At 42.6% G+C, this 20348-nt stretch overlaps 5 protein-coding genes across 5 annotated transcripts; all 5 read left to right on the top strand.

The window, feature by feature from the left end:
- The first annotated feature begins 26 nt into the window (after positions 1 to 26).
- On the top strand, positions 27 to 2770 carry BCIN_03g05740 (hypothetical protein). The gene is made up of 2 exons (XM_001560822.2): positions 27 to 597; positions 667 to 2770. Exons 1-2 carry the CDS (start codon positions 262 to 264, stop codon positions 2509 to 2511), a joined length of 2181 nt encoding a protein of 726 aa, XP_001560872.1. The 5' UTR covers positions 27 to 261; the 3' UTR covers positions 2512 to 2770.
- Positions 2771 to 5486: 2716 nt separating this feature from the next.
- BCIN_03g05730 (hypothetical protein) lies at positions 5487 to 8505 on the top strand. The gene is made up of 3 exons (XM_024692031.1): positions 5487 to 5649; positions 5743 to 5831; positions 7192 to 8505. Exon 3 carries the CDS (start codon positions 7192 to 7194, stop codon positions 8221 to 8223), a length of 1032 nt encoding a protein of 343 aa, XP_024547804.1. The 5' UTR covers positions 5487 to 5649; positions 5743 to 5831; the 3' UTR covers positions 8224 to 8505.
- Positions 8506 to 11558: 3053 nt separating this feature from the next.
- BCIN_03g05720 (hypothetical protein) lies at positions 11559 to 12481 on the top strand. Its single transcript, XM_001560818.2, has 2 exons — positions 11559 to 12146; positions 12210 to 12481. Exons 1-2 carry the CDS (start codon positions 11685 to 11687, stop codon positions 12213 to 12215), a joined length of 468 nt encoding a protein of 155 aa, XP_001560868.1. The 5' UTR covers positions 11559 to 11684; the 3' UTR covers positions 12216 to 12481.
- A 691-nt stretch (positions 12482 to 13172) lies between these two features.
- BCIN_03g05710 (hypothetical protein) lies at positions 13173 to 15765 on the top strand. The gene is made up of 3 exons (XM_001560817.2): positions 13173 to 13566; positions 13637 to 13924; positions 13976 to 15765. Exons 1-3 carry the CDS (start codon positions 13311 to 13313, stop codon positions 15286 to 15288), a joined length of 1857 nt encoding a protein of 618 aa, XP_001560867.1. The 5' UTR covers positions 13173 to 13310; the 3' UTR covers positions 15289 to 15765.
- Positions 15766 to 16498: 733 nt separating this feature from the next.
- BCIN_03g05700 (hypothetical protein) lies at positions 16499 to 20228 on the top strand. Its single transcript, XM_001560816.2, has 4 exons — positions 16499 to 17846; positions 17902 to 17968; positions 18016 to 18995; positions 19042 to 20228. Exons 1-4 carry the CDS (start codon positions 16690 to 16692, stop codon positions 19916 to 19918), a joined length of 3081 nt encoding a protein of 1026 aa, XP_001560866.2. The 5' UTR covers positions 16499 to 16689; the 3' UTR covers positions 19919 to 20228.
- The last annotated feature ends 120 nt before the right edge of the window (positions 20229 to 20348 follow it).

The raw sequence follows: 20348 nt of genomic DNA, 5'->3' as shown, positions 1-20348 counted from the left end.
AGCGAAGTTCTCCCGAGTTTCCTTTTGAACTGAACATTTTTATATACGCAACACTTTGTCCAATCTCGATCGTGATATGTTACATGGAATTGAGTTTCTTTTAAATTTCATATTCTCTATCCCTCACAACCATTTATCTACTCTAAAGAGATCTTGAATTATTCCAATCAAGACTGAGGGTTTCCGGTGAAACATAAAACTCTTTCTTCAGGGTTTTCACAATATCCAAACAGAGAAAATTGGGATTCAAAAGTTCAAAAGATGTCTGTCCCATCTGAGCTGCGCATTCTTTGCTTGCGTCTAGCATCTACTCCTCCAAATGACCTTCCGAGTCTCGTACCTTCTCTTGTTCAATATGTCCTTCAATGCCAAATTCCTCTTTCAACCCCCAGTGTAAATGCTGGAAAGGCGGATGCATCGCAGTCGGCAGTCCTGGTCCACAAATTAAAGACTCAATTGACAACCTTATTGAATGGCAAGAGCGCCCCGGGAAGATTTGCTGCTATCGTCTTGATCAAGGTCGTGGTCGAAGTTGGAGGTTGGGAGATTTTGCGCGACGCGGGATCTTGGGTGCGAGGATTGCTCTCGATTCTTGGTGTATGTGTGAAAACCATTCCTACCATCCACGGGTGCCATATCATATGTAAATACTAATCATCATATTAGAAACCAGACTCAAGTGCTGCCAAAGAGCTGAGTATTGTAGCCCTTGCCAAGATTTACTCCATGACCCATCAATACCAAACCCTGGTCAGAGAAATCACCACGCCAACGTTACCCACCTTTGTAACGTCTTGCTTGAATTTGATCTCATCTAAGCCATCGATGAATGCCTTGGATGTAACCCCATCATCAGTAGAGACAGTGTTCTGCTCATTTGCCATGTTACTGCCTCGTCACACTACAATTTTCCGCCCTTTCGCATCCCAGATACGTGCTGCCACCAGACCATATCTAGCATGCACCCTTTGTGATCGGAGTTACGTTCCGTTGTCAGTAAAGGAGAGTGCTCGTAAACTGACAGTCGTTCTGCATCAGACAGTCGCGAAGAATGGCGGAGGAGAGGAATGGGGAAAGGCAGTTCGGGATCTTGTGCAAAATATTCACATGACTGCCGACCAAGTTTTCCGAGCCGTTGTGGAAGACTGGGAGTCGACTGCTGGATATACCGCTGAAACTGTGAATGTTAATGAAGAGCTCTCTGGCGGCGCGCGAACCCCTGATGATTTGCCCCGCTGGACTGGTATTGATGCTGGCATTGAGAGATTAGTAGGCTTACTGGAATTTCTGGATGAATACCTCAGAGAAGCCACTCCTTCGGCTGTCACAATCCCGGTTGGACCAATTTTCGATTTGATCACCAGGATTTTGTCGATTTCCTTGCCATCGCCTACAGACTCGAATTCCGGAAGTGTGAGGTTGCACCCTGCCATTGACCGTGATGAGAAGGATGGATTATGGGCTGGCCTGCCAAATGTTTTTGTTTCCGTATTGCATCTTATCAGCACTATGTCGGCCACTCTAGGACAAAGTTTCGTCTCTCTGGCCCAGGGAAGTCTCGACTTGCTGATGTGGTCCTTTTCGTCTGGAAAGAACCATCAAGACTTTCGTGCATCGACATATTCTTTAGCCTGTAAAATTCTGCCGTTGCTCAGTCAAAGCTTAGATAAACCACGTGTCTCAAAATTTGTACCAATAATGCGAGCATGCTGTAAAGATCTGGAGACAAGTTACTCGGGCATCAGCAACCCTGAAGCCAGTAAGTCTCAACCTAAAGGTTCGTCAAGTCAGAATGCAGATACTTTACTTAGTGGCTCCATATCGACAATTGTCGTTGTTGACCCAGAAGTTGTTGCGGCGGCCAGTTCTCTTTTGCCTATATTATTGTCCAAACTTCCCCAGGCATATCTTGATATATCGATGCGTTCTCAACTCGAGCGAACCGCTATCCTCGGACGGAATAAAGAAGCAATGCTAGCAAGTATACTAAACCCATTTGTTGGAAAGAATGGAAAAGCATTGTCGAGTGTACTCCCACATATTACAAGGGAATTTCCTGATGATGATTCGGTAGAAATTCTTTTACGCCCCCGCATGCCGATCATACCTGCTGGACATACCACCGCAGTACTCGATGATCTTCCAGAAAGTTTCGATGCCGAAGACGACGTTATGGATAGTACTGATGAGGTCGTTGCCAGCCAAAAAGATATTGTTGATGCACAAAATCTTCAGTCGATTTCAGAAAACGAATTTCCGACTCCACTAAGAGGAAATTTTGGTTCTGGATTGAATTCCGGTATCCGAGAAGATCTGCCAAGCCAATCCGGGTTCGAAAAACCTGCCATGTCTTCGAATGTTCCAGGCGCTAGGTTTACGAACCCTCAACCTTTGGATCAGCGTACAATGAATACAGATACTGCTATGAGCTACGATAATGCTGAAGAGTCGGATTCGGATTCGGATGGCAGTGTGCATCTTACAATGCAGTTGGATTCGGATAGCGAATAAATACAATCAAGCTCCTCAATCATGAAATCGAACACTGTGTAGTGTTGCCAGGGCTTATAAGAGCGAAAGCTCGACCACAAAATCCACGAATTTTAATCAATTTCTCCGTTTGAAGAAGCAGAAAAATGGTACCCCAGGCTGTAATTCCGTAAATAGTTTGATAAAATAATGGCAGTCTTAGGTAGAAAATTACGAACAACCAGTTTTTGAACCATTGCTCATGTTCGTCCAAACCAAATTGTCGCTTAATTGAACGCCATCTTTTATTCAATATTGATAATGTTCATGTTCTGAATATGTTCCTTTTACAAATGGATTACAGGCTTTTCTCTTCGTAGTTGTATATTTCTGTACATACCGTGCTTAGTACAAGTCGGATATAAATCCATGCCCCCTCCCCCCATGATTTGAGTTGTAGCAGACTTATTCGGGCTCTGAAGTATATGGCTGTTGCTTGTAAAGGATGTGGTCAGTGAGTATAGTGGCTAGGAGTTGTATCAAATCGAGATTCGAATACCAAAAATATCAACAAATAAATCCTTTCGAATCGGTCAATCGAGTCTGCGTTATTGGCGAATTTGATTCTATGTGTATTGTCAATTCGACTGAGTATTCATCACATTCATGATTAGGATCTTGCCTGTTGTGTTTCTACTTATCATTAGAAATCTAGTCTTTACCTCTGCTCTCCACTCCTCATGTATACTCTCTACTCTCCATGTCTACTCTCCATGTCTACTCTTCATCTCTACTCTTCATCTCTACTCTTCATCTCTACTCTTCATCTCTACTCTTCATCTCTACTCTTCATCTCTACTCTTCATCTCTACTCTTCATCTCTACTCTTCATCTCTACTCTTCATCTCTACTCTTCATCTCTACTCTTCATCTCTACTCTTCATCTCTACTCTTCATCTCTACTCTCTGCTCCCACCATCTCTCTGTATCTATTCTTCAATCTCTACCACCCTCCGGTATTCTCCGCTTTCTACCGCCACACTGAGGAATCACACAACCTGCACCGCATATCTCAAGCCTCCAGTAGAAGATTAACTTTTTCACGTGATCCCATGATGACGTTTCGATTTCGACAAGTCTCACGATCTTCATTTGCTTTCTTCCAATCAGTAGAAGACCAGAATCATCTACTGGAGGAACTAGTAATGTAAGAATCTGGTAAGAATCAGCGCTTCGGATCAAGATAAAGTTTTAAAGCGTGAGTCAGAGGCAGATGAGTGTGTGTTTGATGGGCTTTAGAGTGTCTTCGGTGATTTATAGACATGTGGGCTTCTGAAAAGTTGCAATTGGTGCCTATTGAGATTCTTAAGCCTAAAGATGAATTCCTAACAGTGTAAAAAGCCTGGAGATGCTCACGCATGAAATTGTTGTATTTCACATAGATGAGTTCATATGATCTGTTAATTTAATTCTAAGAGCAGAAGTTTCCAGAATTAGATGTAGGGTTAGGTAGATAATATTCATTGATCATCAGTAGATTTGAGAGTTTTGGGTGCGGAAGCTAGAGCATCCATCTCGTTCCAATGCATGTTCATGTTTGATGGTTTGAAAATAGGTATTCACTTCATTTGTGAGGTTATTAGCCCCCTGAGAAATCCAAATTTTGCGAAACTTGTAATTCAAAAAGTGATGTATGTTGCCCTCTTGTGAGCTACACGATTATGAGATTGTTCCCGAGTACAACCATCGCATACTAGATTCGCAGAGAAGAAGATGCGGCTGCGTGTGGGTATCACCAGCACAGAGAAGCCCTTGTGAGACACATGCACATGGGCGCCGCGTTCTATCATACCCAAATCTATATAAACCATTATGTATTGATGAAGCTTTTTCGTGTCTCTCGTCTAATCGTTGCGAATATTCGTCTATTTCGACTCCTGTCTGTGCGATTGTGGCTCGAGGGTGCCTTTCAAGTCTCACTGTTCGACTGATCATTATAATGCTGGGTACCATTGTTCTCTTGTGTAATTGTGGTTCGAAGATATCTTGTAGCTAATCGAACAATTGATGGTTTCGACCTGTTGTCTTATGGGTCCTTGCTATCGCTGTGGTCGTGTTTCTGGAGTAGCTCCTGTATATTTGCATCCAATTAGCCATTGTCACATGTTGCATACTGTTTCCAACTATTCAGCTGTTTGCTGATAGCTCGCAGATATACAAGGAGACGAGTTCTTCGGCTAATCCTTACAAGATGTTGTGTAGTGTATATCTTCCAGTTGTAGTTGTAGACAGCAGGTATGCGCTGAGCGTCACCATTTGCGAATGCGAGCCGTCGTAGTGTGTTGCGTGTATATCATCTCACTACATAAAGACAGTTAATGAATTCGCAGACCTTGCTCAAACCTAATTGTCTGGTTAAACGTCGCAAAATGTTGTGTTGTATGCTCCTTCCACTTGTGTTTCTGGTGTACAGGTATCGTAGGTAAAGAGGTGTGTGGTTGTTCGGAGGCATCCTAGAACTTTCTACACTCTGTACGGAGAGCTTTTAGGCGTTATCTATAGTAAATGGTAATCCAATCTCAGTTTTGAAAATCTCAAAGGAGATGAAGGCTGTTCATGAACACTGCACTACCCTCTCTGCTTACCCTCTCTGCCATTGCCCTCTCTGCCATTGCCCTTCTCATACACTGACATGTACCTTCTATGGCTTGTAGGCCTGTATATGGTTGCTAGCCTAAGGCTATCGTAGCATTGCTGGGAGTCTGCCATTGGATGGTCCAATTGATGTATATTACGTCGTTCCTACCATGACTAGGTTAGACTAACTCCAGATCTTCACGATCGGCAACCGCGAGAGAAATACCAAGCGCTCCAAGGGGCACATAGTTGTTTAAGCTGGAAGAGTATAATCAAGTTTTCCAGGCTAATCTAGCACTCCCACACAGTGTGAACGTTACTTTAAAAGAACGAACGAATCCTCACAATTTTCATTCCTTTTCTTTTCCTTTTTCTCCTTCGTACGCAACATCTTCAATAAAGTCAACCAGAATATTCTTCGATTACTAGAACAATATTTCCGTTCACTTTACAAGATCTTAAGTACAATACACACAATCTGCCCACTTTAGGCAATCTCCTGTCTCCTACTATCATAACAGCTACTTGAGCGAGCTGCCCAAGGTAAGAACTCTTTCCCGCAAAGTATTAACCACATCGCTCCTTCCTTGTCAATTCCACTCATTTTCGAAGCAATTGCTTATGATTCACTTCCAGGTTAACACGAATATCGAATACGCCCTTTCATCGCCAAATCTTCGAACCGGTTAAGAGTGTAATATAACTGGTGGATAACTTCAGACGAGGTAAGACACATTTTTCACTTTATTCCTTTCAATTTAATGCACTTCACTTTTACTGCGTACTTTGGCGAAACAACAGAATCGCAGCCTGGTTCTCTAATGACCTGCTGTCTTTAAGATTGAATTTATGGACAAATTTTGCATCGCTTTGGGTCATTTAGACACCTTCAACTCGATTTGAGCTGCTCAGCACTACATAGCTTGCTTTCGACTATTCCACAATTGTTGGCTTTTTGGAGGTTCTCAATGCACCCACGGGTATCTCCAGCCTTTCATATCAGGCTGAGTAGCCTTCAAGCAAATCTTGATCATATAGAATCCTTTTTAGAAATTGTTAGTGGGAATTCGTCCAACTACTCACGTGATCACAAAGATCGCGCTAGTGTACTAGCCTACCTAGTAGTGACAAACTCGAGAAGCTTATGTAAGCACTTGATCATTGTTGGCATGATCTTGCTACATGCTTCACACTTGGTATTATTGTTCAATTGTTGTGTTGTGTTGTGTTGTCTTGTCTTGTATAATGTATTCCCGTCAAGAACATGCTTCGTCTTGCACATTAGGGGATGGGTGTATATTACGCGAGTTGGACCTTGGGCTTTCACGCCTTATGGTTCAGGCCTGATACATTAGGCGAGAGCTCTTGAGGAGGAGCGCAATTGAAATTGTTCGATGGTCTATTTATTGCACGATGAGAAGGATTAATGTAATGGGGATGAAACAAATGTATCTGTGCTTGAAAGTCTTTGGTATTGTATAGCGAAATTTTTTTGTTATTTGCTGCTATTCGCTCCGTTCAATTCATTCTTCTGCTGCCATGGGTGCATATTCCCTGCTGCAGTTGAATGCTTAGGACCAAACGACATGATGTCAAGGCTCTCAACGATATATTGTAGCTCTCGTTTTCTGAAGTTGATTGAATGATTGGAATTGTTTGAAACAATCAATTCATGTTGAACATTGCAATATTGTTAATCATTTAAGGCCTTCAATTGTTCAGATCATATCCCAACAATTGGAGGCTTTCATTCTCCAGATTCAATTAGATGATTGAAATGGTTTGAAACAATGAACTGAATTTGAATATTGTATTGTTGTCAAATACTCAGGAGTTTCAATTGTTCGGATTGAAATTCGACAATTTGAAGCTTTCATTTTCTTAAACTTTTTAGATAGTTGAAATTATTTGAAACAATGAACTCGTTTTGATTATTATCTTGCTCTTGAACATTAGGAGCTTTCGATTGTCTGTACCACACATCGTCAATCAAAAGCTTCCATTGTCTGAATTCTATTCGATGATTCAAGTATCTGAGTTTTTGACTGTACTAATTTGATTGGGATAATGGCTAATAGCAAACAGATGGCTTCAAATATTTCCTTAGAAGAACGACGAAACCTTTTTGCTAAGCATATTGATGCTATATACTTTATCGAACCCAAACCCTTCCTAGATCTCAGTAAATTGTCCTTCCCAGCATGGAGGAGTAAATTGATCCAATCTTTCGCCGAAGACAAAAAGTCGAAGGATCCCAATTCACTCCTGCCATCGCGGTCGCGGCTGGACAAGATGATCCAGGACAAGAAAGCAATCGATGCTAGTCCCGGCATCATCCTAGAGGTGCCAGAGGGCTACAAGGGAACTCCGGCATCGTATAAGAATGCTTTGAAGCATGAATACGAGGTGAAGGATGGCACACTCTGGGAAAATTATGTGCCTAAAGGGGGAGATAAAGGCAAGGCGGAGTCGAAGCTAGTAGTACCAGGCGAGAATTTTTGGGCACTCTTCGTAGAGAACCATTTGCCTGACCATCTTGGCAGGGACAAATGTTTTTCAAGAGTGGGCTCGATTAAGTATCTTCCCAAGAAAATTATTGGAGACATGATACTTAGCTGCTGTAGTGATTGCGAAGGAAGAAAGAAGGGAAAGAGGGCTCTGCCAGTCGAAAGAGATGCTGTCGAAGAACCAGCCGCCAAGAGACGCGCGGAGGTTAATCAAATGGGTCAAGCCCTCCCTCTTCACGATTTTTCGGTTGAGAATAGGCCTAGTCCCGTCGCCTCCCCACACGGTCAGTTGGCCAGCCCTTCGTCGGCTCTCTTTGCTTCTGGGTCCCCCAACCCTAATGTCGGTGGATCGGCTTCCAATGGTGAGGAGTTGCAATCATTTTTGGGCCGCCAATCCCCTAAGGGTTCGATCCCCTTAAGCGGTCCAGTTAACCATCCTGATGTTGCCACTTCTTCTGCCACTCCGACTCCGCCTCTACCTTCTTCTTTGCTTCCTCCTTTTGCTGCTGTTTTGTTTGGTGATACTGGTTTTTTTGATGAACATTTTGCGGCAATTACCTGTGATGGGCATGGAAACACGGGTGACAAATGTTCTGATAGATCTTCTTAAGCGGTTGTCTTGTCTCTCTGGGTCTCTAACCCGGGCCACGGTCAAAGCCGTGATATCTCGGTATGCGAAGGAGACGAGGAGAGTTCAAGATGCCACTTAGCGTAGCGAATGGTCTGTACTGTACTATATTGTTAAGTTTGTAGCCAATTTTGGCACTGTGTATTTTTCTTTTGTATATTCTTGTATGTTACGTTTCGATGGCTTTGCGATACCTTGCGTTGACGCACATGTTTTTACTAGTTTGTAACTTGTAACTTGTAATTTTTTAATTTTTAATTTTTAATGTTTAATGTTTAATTTTTAATGTTTAGTGTTTAGTGTTTATTGTTTAGTGTTTAGTGTTTAGTTTTCAATGTTTGATTTTAACTTCTAAATGTATCGTTCTTATTTTGGTGTTTTTGTAGACTCGTACAGTACAGACATTCGGCATAAACATACAGCTTTTTTTTTTCGTATTTTATACACCTAGTTAGCTATACATCAATACAAGCTGGGTATTTTTCTCGAATCGCCGTAGAACTTCATGTGAATGATGCAGCCAAGCCGTGTATGGGTATGGACTTCATAGATTGAGATCACTTCTTCGAATCTTTCGATGTAAACACTATTCCTTTGTGCCTAACACATGTGAAAATCTGAAACCGACCTAGACACCTTGTGCGCGAAAAATGGCCCCTGGGTCCTGTAGGAAAATGTGCCAGCGACCAAATTTACAACACCCACGAACTCTGGCCAAGTATCTAAACGCAACAACCTACAAAAGAACAATGCAAAGAGCTTGAAGATGACAAAAGAATACATATAGATATCATGCTTATCATGCTTATCAAGTTATTTTAGTTACTGAGTTTGTGAAGTTCCGGCTTGATGACACAGCCAATTCACTACATTTTCGTGAGAGCCTGAGTGCTATTTGATGACGGGGATGAATTGTTATTTATGATCAACTTGAGATGGAATTGCTACATATTCAGGTGGCTAGCTTTGATAGGTTTCCATACAATGTAAATTTATACGGAAAGATGCAAGCTGTTCAATAACTCGAGGCGTTCAAATCATGAGCTTTGTACTATTGGCATTCATTTTATCTTCAATATTGAAAGTGGCAAAACACGACAACCCTAAATAACTACAGCTGCAGAACTAGAGTATTTAGCAGGTTCCCAACCGTATCTTCATCTTTCAAGCATAGTCGGCCCGAGCCGCTCCTTTCCGTGCTGCTTGACTGCCATGGTAGCACCATCAAAAATCCCCTGCTTATTATCTCGATATTTTCCCAGTGTAATGGTTCTGCCGTGCCGTCTGATGCTACCACGGGTAGCATACTAACAGTGGGGTGAAATTGGTTTCTGCCGGCAATGGTGTCGCAGACAGATCTAAAGATATGATTTGGTGTAAGCACCAAATCTCAACCTGTCAAGTTGAGAGCAGCGCTAAGGCTTCTTGGATGTTACATCGTGGGTAACGATTTTAACGGTTTGTAGATATAGTTAAACGTCTTTCCTAGAATATCGCATACTATGATTGAAAATTGTTATCTCTCAAAGCTGAATGCAAGCTTCACCATTGTCTTTCAGTTACTGGAGATGTCTGCTCTGGTGGAGGAAGAGTTGAAGTCAAAACGATGTGTTACTGGTAAGGAACGGAACTCACCGTAGTAAGTTCAGATGCGATACCATCAGAAAACAAGTATTGAACTGACTGGTGGATGAAGTTCCCTACTTCGAACATATGGAACGAATGAAACATTGATCATTCGATTTTTACACACAAAGGAAAGACGGCACCCCCAAAACTGCCCCGTGAAAACGATACGATATCGTATCATTGTATCGGTGGCAAGACAAGACCATAATGTCCACATGGAGGAAAAGATGGATATTAATTTGGAATATGCAATACTTCACAAAAAGATTTAGTTACAATGGAAAATTCTTCGGAAACGGTACCCACTTGTATAACACGAGGCCGAGGAAGTGGCATTTTTCTGGGCATGCCCACATTAGGATCATACATACGAGTTAACGTGTCCAGAATGTGACTTGAATATATGAAACGAGTTTATGGATTGAGATCCAGACTGAGCTCCGATGTCATCCAAAGAGACGTGCTACACACGGTGAGGGATTTGTACAGATTCGATCGTGTCCGACAAGGCCCGACGTGGAATTGCGGCGCCTGGCAACGTGCATTTCAGCTGCTATTGATTTGCTCTTCAATGTCGGGAGATAAGTCATCCATACCTGCCTTTTTAGACAGCGAGTCTATAGTTTATTTTCACATGCTTGTAAAGACACGAGCTGTTTGTCGGTTCTCAGCTAAGTATAATATCGATATCTCGCAGATGGTAGGGTTCAATACGGTCGACTCACGATCCTTGATCACAATTGTGGGGGTTTTCGGAACCTTGCCGGTGCTTTTGAGTCCGCAAGAACAAATTTTCGTCCACCGGGCTAACGGTATTGAAGATCACAGATCAAAGTTTGTAATAAGCATCGAAAATCATCTCATCGATGACAGGGAGCTTTGACCGCCTCGATAAAAATTGGTTCGGAAGTGTGGGCTTGGCCTGCGTTGACAGAGATTTTCGCACTTTAATCAAGACCCTTGTCTGTTTTGACAGCCAACAGGTCAGTTTCGGAGATCTTTCTTCAAATGCTCATACGAATGCGGCTTGCATCGCCGTTAAGATCGAGTTGCAGATCCGGAAGCATTTGCAGATGCTTGTCTAGTGGGGGCATCGCTTAGACCGATATGGGTACGTTCCGACCCTGCATACACATCGATGACCTGCAGATACAGGGCATCAATGGCTGAAGATATTTAGAACTGGCTTTTTGTTTGGTGGAATAATACGGAAGAACTGGGATGTCAAGGCAGTCTAGCCCGTTTGGAAAACGTCGACATGATGTAGAAAAATATTGAGAATGATTATCGGGACCACTGTTGCCCAGTCATCAACTGAACTGTGCCTCTTTCTGTACATGGGACAACCTTAATTAGATCGTGGTCCAGAGTTATCGGTTCTGAGCTGTTGGAAAACCGTTATCAGTTGAATCTTTATGGCTGATCCGGTGGGTATCCGAGACGAGAAAGCGTATCGGCGCCAGAGATGATATCGAGGCCCAGTAAATACTGATTGATGCAAGTGTCTCAAATCGTGTCTTATGTTGTGTAGTGGCTTACCTGAAGAAAGCTATTCACGGCGATAGTGTATCATCGTACCCACGATCGTGATACAAGGGTCGTTTGCGGACAGCGATGCGTAGGGAAAGCTTGGTCGAGAAGAGATTTTCGGAGATCCATCGATCTTCCTACGAAAATAAAGTATATAAGAAGGCTTCATCAGCAAAGTATTTCCTATCATCACAACACTTCAATCATCTCAACGATCTTCTACAACAACTTACAAACCCTTCTCAAACTCTTCACACTTCGAGTCTCTCAAGCCAACCATCAAAATGCGTTTCTCCACCATCGCTTCTGTCCCCCTCCTATTTCTCTCTGCCCTTACCTCGGCCGCTCCAACTGCAATCCCAGAAGCAGCCATTGATGCCCGCGCTGCCTCTACCCAGATCTACTACCTCGTTAACTGCTTCAACAACAACACCTTCGCAGCCTACGCTGAGATCGACTACTACCCAACCAAGTCTTTGTCTCTCGCTGGCCAGACCCCAAGCAAGACAGCTGTTCTCAGCACTTCTGACTCCATTGACTACGAAGATGGAACTTGGAAAGCCACTACTCCTTTCAAGGCGACTGTTGTCATTGGCGAGGATGCTTACACCGCCAAGGCAGGTGCTACTGTTGGTAGCGCAACTGTCAGCACCTCTACCACTGCCTTGAAGTGTATCCGTCTTGCAAGATTTGTCTTGTACGAGCCAGAGGCTATTGAGCAATGTTACACCGACTATGCTTGCGAGGTAAGCTTATTAACCTCCGCCAGTAATAATCAATCATGAATTAAGCTAACACAAATAAATTAGGCATAGAGAGTCTCTCGACATCTTGAGTTCTTCAATCAGCCCCTGCACTGAAAGGAAGATGATAAATGATGAAAGAGCTCAAACTTGATTTAGACAATAGACGACTTGGAAACGATAACTGATAATGGACGAACGATGAATGGCGAATAAAAGATAGACGAATGATGATTAGAGAGATTGACGAGTTAATGATTACGATTGGGCACATTCTTTTGGACTTGGGCGAAGGAATATAGTTTAGATAAAAAAAATTGAATGAACGGTGTTTTTCATTATGCTTTGACCTCTTTGAGTTCAGATGAATTTTTTTGAAGACTGTGCAGAAACTTATCCAGGACCGAGAGCGACAACTTCTCTCAAGCAAGTATTTTGAAAACAGAAAACCTGTCGCTTGCCAGGTCATATGTAAGCAAGTATAAGAATCTAGACCTCAGAAAATGGTCGACACTAATTCTCTTCTCTCTTTTGTTAAAGTTGGGATGAATGTCATAAGAGAAATAGTGACTGTGCATAAACACTCTAAATAAGTTTTACTGGAAATAGATAGGCTTCCCCACCAATTTATAGCTTCCATCATTACCCCTTAAATCTTAATCCATTTTCCTTCATAGGACCATGTTTCAGAAACATTCGACGAATGAAATCCATGAAACGTTCCGATCGGAATCTTTGATTTAGTTCCACGGACTCTTTCCAAGGAGACGGGACGACGCCTAGCAACGCCATGTCCTCCTTGGCCACACAACTTGGCGATAATTCTGGGAATCAATTGATAGATGCATGTAAATATCCCACCATGAAAGTAGTCAAAGAACAGACGGCGTCCGATGTGGCATTTTCTTGTAGCTTGGTAATGATGTGTCGAGTCATTTCCTGATATGTCGACCCGAGGAATGATGATGTTATATATATCTTGCTTTTCGTCAATGTCTTTCATTTTTCCTTCCTCCTCACCCCTACTCCGGCATATCAGACCATTGACATTCTTTTTTCAACTGACATTCTTTTTCTTCGTTCTTTTCCATAGTATATCCAATCATTCATTACCTCCTTCAATTCTTTTAGTGTACATTTTCCAACGGACTATTTTGTAATTTATTAATGACCAAGATGAAATCATTCTTTTTAACTCTGGCCACGGGCTTTATGCTCAGTGGTATGGGCCTTGCGTTTCCAGTGGAGGGAACTGATTCTCAAGACCCTGGCTTTCTGGCCTTCCTTTCCAAGCGAGCTACAATAAGTACAGACAACACTTGCGGAAATTCATTCGCAGGAGCAAACAATAGCTATTCTTGTGACGCTACTGTAAACACGGGAGGATGCTGTTCCGCCTATGGATATTGTGGAAACACAACTGGTATGTTTGCGAATCTCCAAATAACATGCACATGCACATATTGTTCACAAGCTAATTTGTGTTTACCTAGACTACTGCGGAACTGGCTGCCAAACTGCCTTTGGAACTTGTACTGGGGCAACAGTCCAGCCGTCAGAGAACACTTTCACATGTGGAGCAAGCAATGGGGGACTTTCTTGCACTGGAGGACTTTGCTGTTCTACGTCGGGATATTGTGGAAACACAACCGATTATTGCGACGTAGGATGCCAGTCTACATTTGGAGCTTGTAACACTGCTGCTGCCGAGCCAACCACAGGAGGAACTTGTGGTCCAAACTTTGGTGGTGCAACTTGTGGAGGAAACCAATGCTGTAGTGGTGAGTGGACGAGTCCTGATGATGCCAATTAACTTACTAATCCGTCATAAGTTTCCGGATACTGCGGAACTACCCAAGACTATTGTGCCGACCCAGGAAGTTGCTTACTTGGATATGGAAGATGCGACTCAGATGCAACGCCTGCCGGAGCATCAACTCTTAATGTTGCAAGACCATTGATGGGACCTATCACCTATACGGATGATATCTATGACTGCGTGCAAACTAATGTCGTAGCCCTTACCTACGATGATGGCCCATACAACTATACATCCGATCTCCTCGATATCTTGAAGTCATATGGTTATCAAGCGACATTTTTTATCACCGGCAACAACAATGGAAAAGGAGAGATCGACACCACCGCTCCCTATCCATCTTTGATTCAACGTATGATTGCCGAAGGACATCAAGTTGCATCCCACACCTGGAGTCATTACTCTCTTTCAAATATTTCACACGACCTTCGAATGCAACAGATGGTAAAGAACGAGATGGCCTTCAATAACATCATCGGAAAATGGCCAACTTACATGAGACCTCCTTATTCTGATTGTACTGAGGCATCAGGATGTTGGGCAGATATGCAAACCCTAGGATACCACAGAGTCTATTTCGATTTGGACACTCAGGATTATCTAAACCCCCTGCCATCGCAAATTCAGAATTCCAAGAACATTGTGCAGAAAGCGCTTGCTTCAACAGCCGTTCAAGACTACCTTTCTATTCAGCACGATATTGTACAGCAATCCGTTGGCAACCTTTCCACCTATTATTTCGATCAAATCAAGGCCAGAGGATGGAAGGGCGTTACCGTAGGTGACTGTTTGGGTGACACCGATAGAACAAATTGGTATCGCTCTCTCACCTCCGGTTCCACAACGTCATCTTCTGTCGCAGTCTCATCTCAAAGTACTTCTGCAACCGCAAAGACCAGCGGCACATCAGCAACAGTCGCTACAACTGCCCAAAGTTCTGCTGTATCTGCGACCGTCACAACTTTGAGATCCACAAGCACTGCTCTTAGTTCCGTGAAGTCGTCCACGAGCTCTGTAAAGAGTTCATCGACGGTCAAGCAATCGACTTCGGCGACTGTAGCGACGCCAACGAAAGCCCCAACCCCAGCGGCAACATGCGCTGTAACAGTGGGAAAATGGTGTGGCAAGGTTACTCCTTTCAACACCATGTTGACATGCCAAAAATCAGCCGCTGCCTGTTATGCAGATACCTTGAAATGCGCTACGACTGCTGGCTGGAAGAATCTCTCCAAATGCGCTGCTTTCACTAAAATTTGCGAAAAGCTGCCACTTTATTGTCTGAAATGCGTCAAAGCTGGTTGTTCGAATACCGCTTTTGGTTATTAATAGAGTGCAAGTTGTGAGACTCAATGGGGTGACGGGCGTATAAAATAGTGGGGCAGGATGAGTGTTCGCGAATTTGGACATATCTGTCATGGTTTATTGAGGCGTTTGAGTATCAGAATATCTGAAATGTCGTAGCGTTGGGATGGCAGCTAATAAATTGTTTCCAATATATTCTTCATTCATGCAATCTGTTTTGAACACGATTGTTACAAGATAATTGCGGCTTCCCGTGTCTGTACGTACGCTCTACAGAACCGTAACAATTGATACATTCAATCAGTCAAAACCAGACAATGGAAACATTGAAAGTCGATTCTGAGAATTGATATCAATATCCATTTTTGTTTTTATTTGCAGTGCCAAATGAATCGAGAAGTTAAAGTATTCCGAATATTCTAGTTGCTTTTGGGGGCATGCACAGTGTTTCCCATAGCCCAAACGACGAATTATTTTAAAATTCTAGTTTTGAATTTCTCAAAATACAATTATTGACCGTTTTATAAATTTATTGATTCAAATCAACTCATTAACGATCAACATTATTTCGATTCCTAAAATAAATTCAATATTCAAAAGGAATTGATGTTCCAAAGCTTTTGATAATTGGGCTGCAGTTCGGACTATTGAACAGGTACTTTAGGGCGTGCATTGCACTCGTCGTTTTAGAGCCCTTGTATTTGGGAGCGCAGACATAAAGGGGAAACCCCTTGCGCCCCCCGCTTCCCCCCCAAGATCTGTAATTGTATAATATCAATGCAGCATATATAACTACCTAGGTATATATTGCTATGTTACCATATGAATTAGTCTAGCATAAAAACATATAAGCCTCACATCATACAAAAATCCGCAAAAATCTCGGCACGATGATTTCTTCACAGGTTTCAAAATATTCAAGTCCAAATAACGATTTGGTTGTTTGATCTCGAATATTGGAAACAGTGTATATCTGTGGTGTCCCGGTAGAACCGTCCTGCTGAAAGTACGCTTTGCATGTAAATCGAGAAATGGAAAATGATTATAGTTCATCATTCTCGGTTGATAATATGGGCAACAAGGACTGATCGGCAATGCTATGAAATTGCTGAATAGGTCTTTGTGATAAATTTGTGAGGTTCGAGATTGATCATTTGCATGATAAACTCATTGTATGGTAGGCAATATGATACACTGGTAAGGAACCCTAAATTTCTTCAACCAGTGATGTTCCGCTTTGATGCAAAGATTGTGGGCTGCTGATCAGAAACACGAATGAATTGATGTTTCATCATGCAAAAATGACCCTAACCTTGAGTAGTTTGGCTGTGTATTTAATTGTAGCTGTGAGCCTTTACTTAAAGGTTCTCGATTCATTCCATTGTGAAGCCCTTTGTTGCTTTTGTGTTCAGTTTTGTTTTCAATATGTTTTCCGCCTTAAAGAAATCATTGAGGATAGAGCCAAAGATCGAACCGCCAAAAAATGATACCCCAAGCAAAGAAGCGAAAGAAGAAGATGTATTGAGTGAAAGAATAGAGGATATCATCGTGATCAAAGATCTAGATGCGACGAGAAAAGAAGGAGAGACTGGAAAAATCGAAGAAGCTGGAGATGAAGATTTGTTTGTGGTGAAAGATCTAGATGCAAGATTGGAAGAGGAAGATATAAAGAGGGAACAGAATCCGAGGGGGGAAGAGAGACTAGAGGATGATAAAGAGGAAGCCGAAAGCATGGAGGAGAAATACATAGAGGAGGAAGATACTTTGGTAGTGAAAGATTTAGATGTGAAGGACGAAATCGAGAGTTTGGAAGAGAAAGATGTTAGAGTGGATGAAACCAACGTGGAACCGGACGTTACCAGGGAAAAAGTTGAAGAAAATTCAGCGTCAGAATTAACGCTACCATCGATATCATCAAAAACCATTGAAGTCCCTTTACAACCGTCACCACCGTCGCCACCATCATCGGAAATTGGTGATCATGTTGAAGAGATCAAGGGGAAACAAACGCCAACGCCGCTTGCCGCTTCGGCAATTTTTGACACCCCTGGCAACGATCGTTGCTTGGTGGGGTCACCGCCGGCAACTACCGCCAATCCTAATTTAGAAGTAAACAAAATTGAGGAAACCAGCACATCCACATCACCACGTCACTCGCGCACAATTTCACCAACTCCTATTGAAAATCATAGTCACACGCAAAACCAAGAAAAGAGGCTTTCTTCTTCCACAACAGATTTTGAGATAAACGCTCCGAATACCCCACCTGCGACACCACCTAGGGTTGTGAGGCGGGAAAGATCTGCGAGCCAAAGAGAACGCGAGACACTACGTTCGAGACAATTTTCCGAGGCAGCACGATTGCAGAGATCTGCAGAGAAACCTGAGAAAGGCGAGGAAGAGCTCGGGCTAGGAAGAAGAAGAAAGAGGTACCAGCATAGAAATAAATCCAAGGGATCAAATTCAGGCTCAGGGGAAGCGTTGAAAGCAGTTGAACCGCTGCATGAGCATCAGCTTGGAAAGATGGCTTTTGCTGAACAGCAACAGTGGATTACGGTGCAACAGAAAACTTTCACAAAATGGTAAGCTGGTCGATTGTGTTTACGAAGCATGAATGGGATATTTACTAGAAATTAGGTTGAACACGAAGATAGCGCACAGGAAACTGGAAGTAATAGATTTGGTTAAAGATTTGAGCGATGGGGTAAGTTCACTCTGCGAGGTTTTTCTTCTTGAATGCTAACATGGTAGGTCATTCTCATCCATCTTCTCGAATGCCTTTCCAACGAATCACTCGGTCGATATGCCGCGAAGCCTAAACTACGAGTGCAGCGATTCGAGAACGCAAATTTGTCGCTAGACTTCATCAAATCTAGAGGAATTCAAATGACAAACATCGGAGCCGAAGATGTTGTGGATGGGAATCGCAAAATCATACTCGGCTTGATCTGGACGCTTATTCTTCGATTTACCATCTCCGATATCAACTTGGAAGGTATGACTGCCAAGGAAGGTTTATTGCTGTGGTGTCAAAGAAAAACGGCTTGTTACGAAGAAGTCGACGTTCGAAATTTTACAGACAGTTGGAATGATGGCTTAGCATTCTGCGCATTGCTTGATATACATCGCCCAGATCTGATCGATTATGATACTTTGGACAAGGATGACCACAGAGGAAATATGCAATTAGCTTTTGACATTGCTACTAAGGAAATTGGTATTCCGGCACTTTTGGATGTTGAGGATGTCTGCGACGTGGCTAAACCGGATGAGAGGAGTTTGATGACCTACATTGCCTATTGGTTCCATGCCTTTTCGCAGATGGAGAAGGTCGAAAACGCTGGCCGAAGAGTAGAGAAGTTCGTTAACAACATGCAAGGAGCTTGGGAGATGCAGAGTGCTTACGAGAAGAGAATGAGAGCACTTTTGAAGAGTATTAAGGAGCAGGTTATTACTTGGCAAGATGCGACTTTCGAGGGCACATATGCGGATGCAAAGAAACAAGCGACACACTTTAGCTCATACAAAAGAGGCCAGAAAAGAGAATGGGTTGCGGAGAAGAGTGATCTTGCAGCGCTGTTAGGAAACATAAAGACGAAGCTCAGCACATACCGTCTTCGAGCTTATGATCCACCTCCAGAGTTAAGGTTGAGTGTTCTAGATGAAGAATGGGCGAAATTAATGAAGGGGGAAATGGCAAGAGGTCAACTGATAAACGAGACGATCAGGGAGTAAGTTTTATCCATGTGTAAGCTGAATCATCCTAATAATTTTTAGTATCAAAAATGCCTTACGAAGATCTTTCGCCGACAAAGCTAACGACTTCGCCACTACTTTGAATACTATGCAATTGGCAATATCAGGACTGGAGGGTGATGTGGAGGATCAACTGGTTCATGTACGTCGACTACATGATAATCTTCCACCTCTCAATCAATTCTTGGACCAAATCGAGGCCATAGACAAGAAATGCGAGGAAGCAAATATTGAGGAGAATGATTTTACGACTTACACATACGATGAGCTTTGTTACGAGATGAGTCTCGTCAAAAACTCGGTTGCAAAGAAGTTGGCGTTCTTGGACAACCAAGTAGTGGCTCGCAACATGACAAATCTGACGCCAATACAACTTGAAGAATTCGAAAGTGTTTTCCGACATTTTGATCGCGACGCCACCAACAGTTTACAAGAGTTGGAATTCAGTGCAGCCTTGGCATCACTAGGTCTCGTTTTCTCCGAAGACGAAATGCACGACTATTTCCTCGACACATCAAATGGAAAAGACTACGTAACATTCGAAGAATTCATCCGATTTATGGTGGATGTCACAGAAGATCAAAATACAGCGGAGCAAGTTTTCCAGTCCTTCCGCGAAGTTGCGGACGGCAAACCATATGTTACAGAAATGGATTTGAGACATAGTTTGGTACCTGATGAAGTCATCGAAAAATTGACTCAATTCATACCGATACACAAAGGCCCTGATCTACAAGAGGACAGAGGTATGCCACAATATGATTACATCAGTTTTATGGACAAATTACTTGGAGGAAATGATGAAGATGGAAATGAGGGCGCTTTGAGCGAATTAACCAACGGAAGAAGTCCAAAGAGAGCGAGTGGGAGTGGTGGAAAGGCAAATGGGGCTCATTGAGACGAGAAACTACTTCTTTGAGGGGGAAAGAAGCTTATAGGTACTCGATTAAATATACTTTGTCATAGCCAATGCATTAGTGTGGTATATCCTTTTTGTATTCGGTAGTTGGTCGGCCTTGGATTTAGGATTGGGAGGATGGAATCGAATTCTCATGGGAATGGCGAATCGAGAAATAAGCGATGGAGTTGAGAATTTAGTTAACCTGGTTTGCTCTGTTTGCAAACATAATTAGATAACTTTGAAGCATTTGATTGAAATTATGGCTGAACATTTTCTCATTATCTAATTTCGTTTGATCTCAGCCCCATTGAGTTTCTGGCTGGTCAACCTAGTGAAGAGTCAATCTAATCTTTTCATGTGCCTAGAACTTTTCAAATAATTCTCTAGTAGCTGGGAGTGCATCCAATTGCTAACAATCACTTCATGT

The sequence above is a fragment of the Botrytis cinerea genome, chromosome 3 (genome assembly GCF_000143535.2).
Source record: "Botrytis cinerea B05.10 chromosome 3, complete sequence".
NCBI lineage: Eukaryota > Fungi > Ascomycota > Leotiomycetes > Helotiales > Sclerotiniaceae > Botrytis > Botrytis cinerea.
This window is presented reverse-complemented; position numbering and strand designations above follow the sequence as displayed.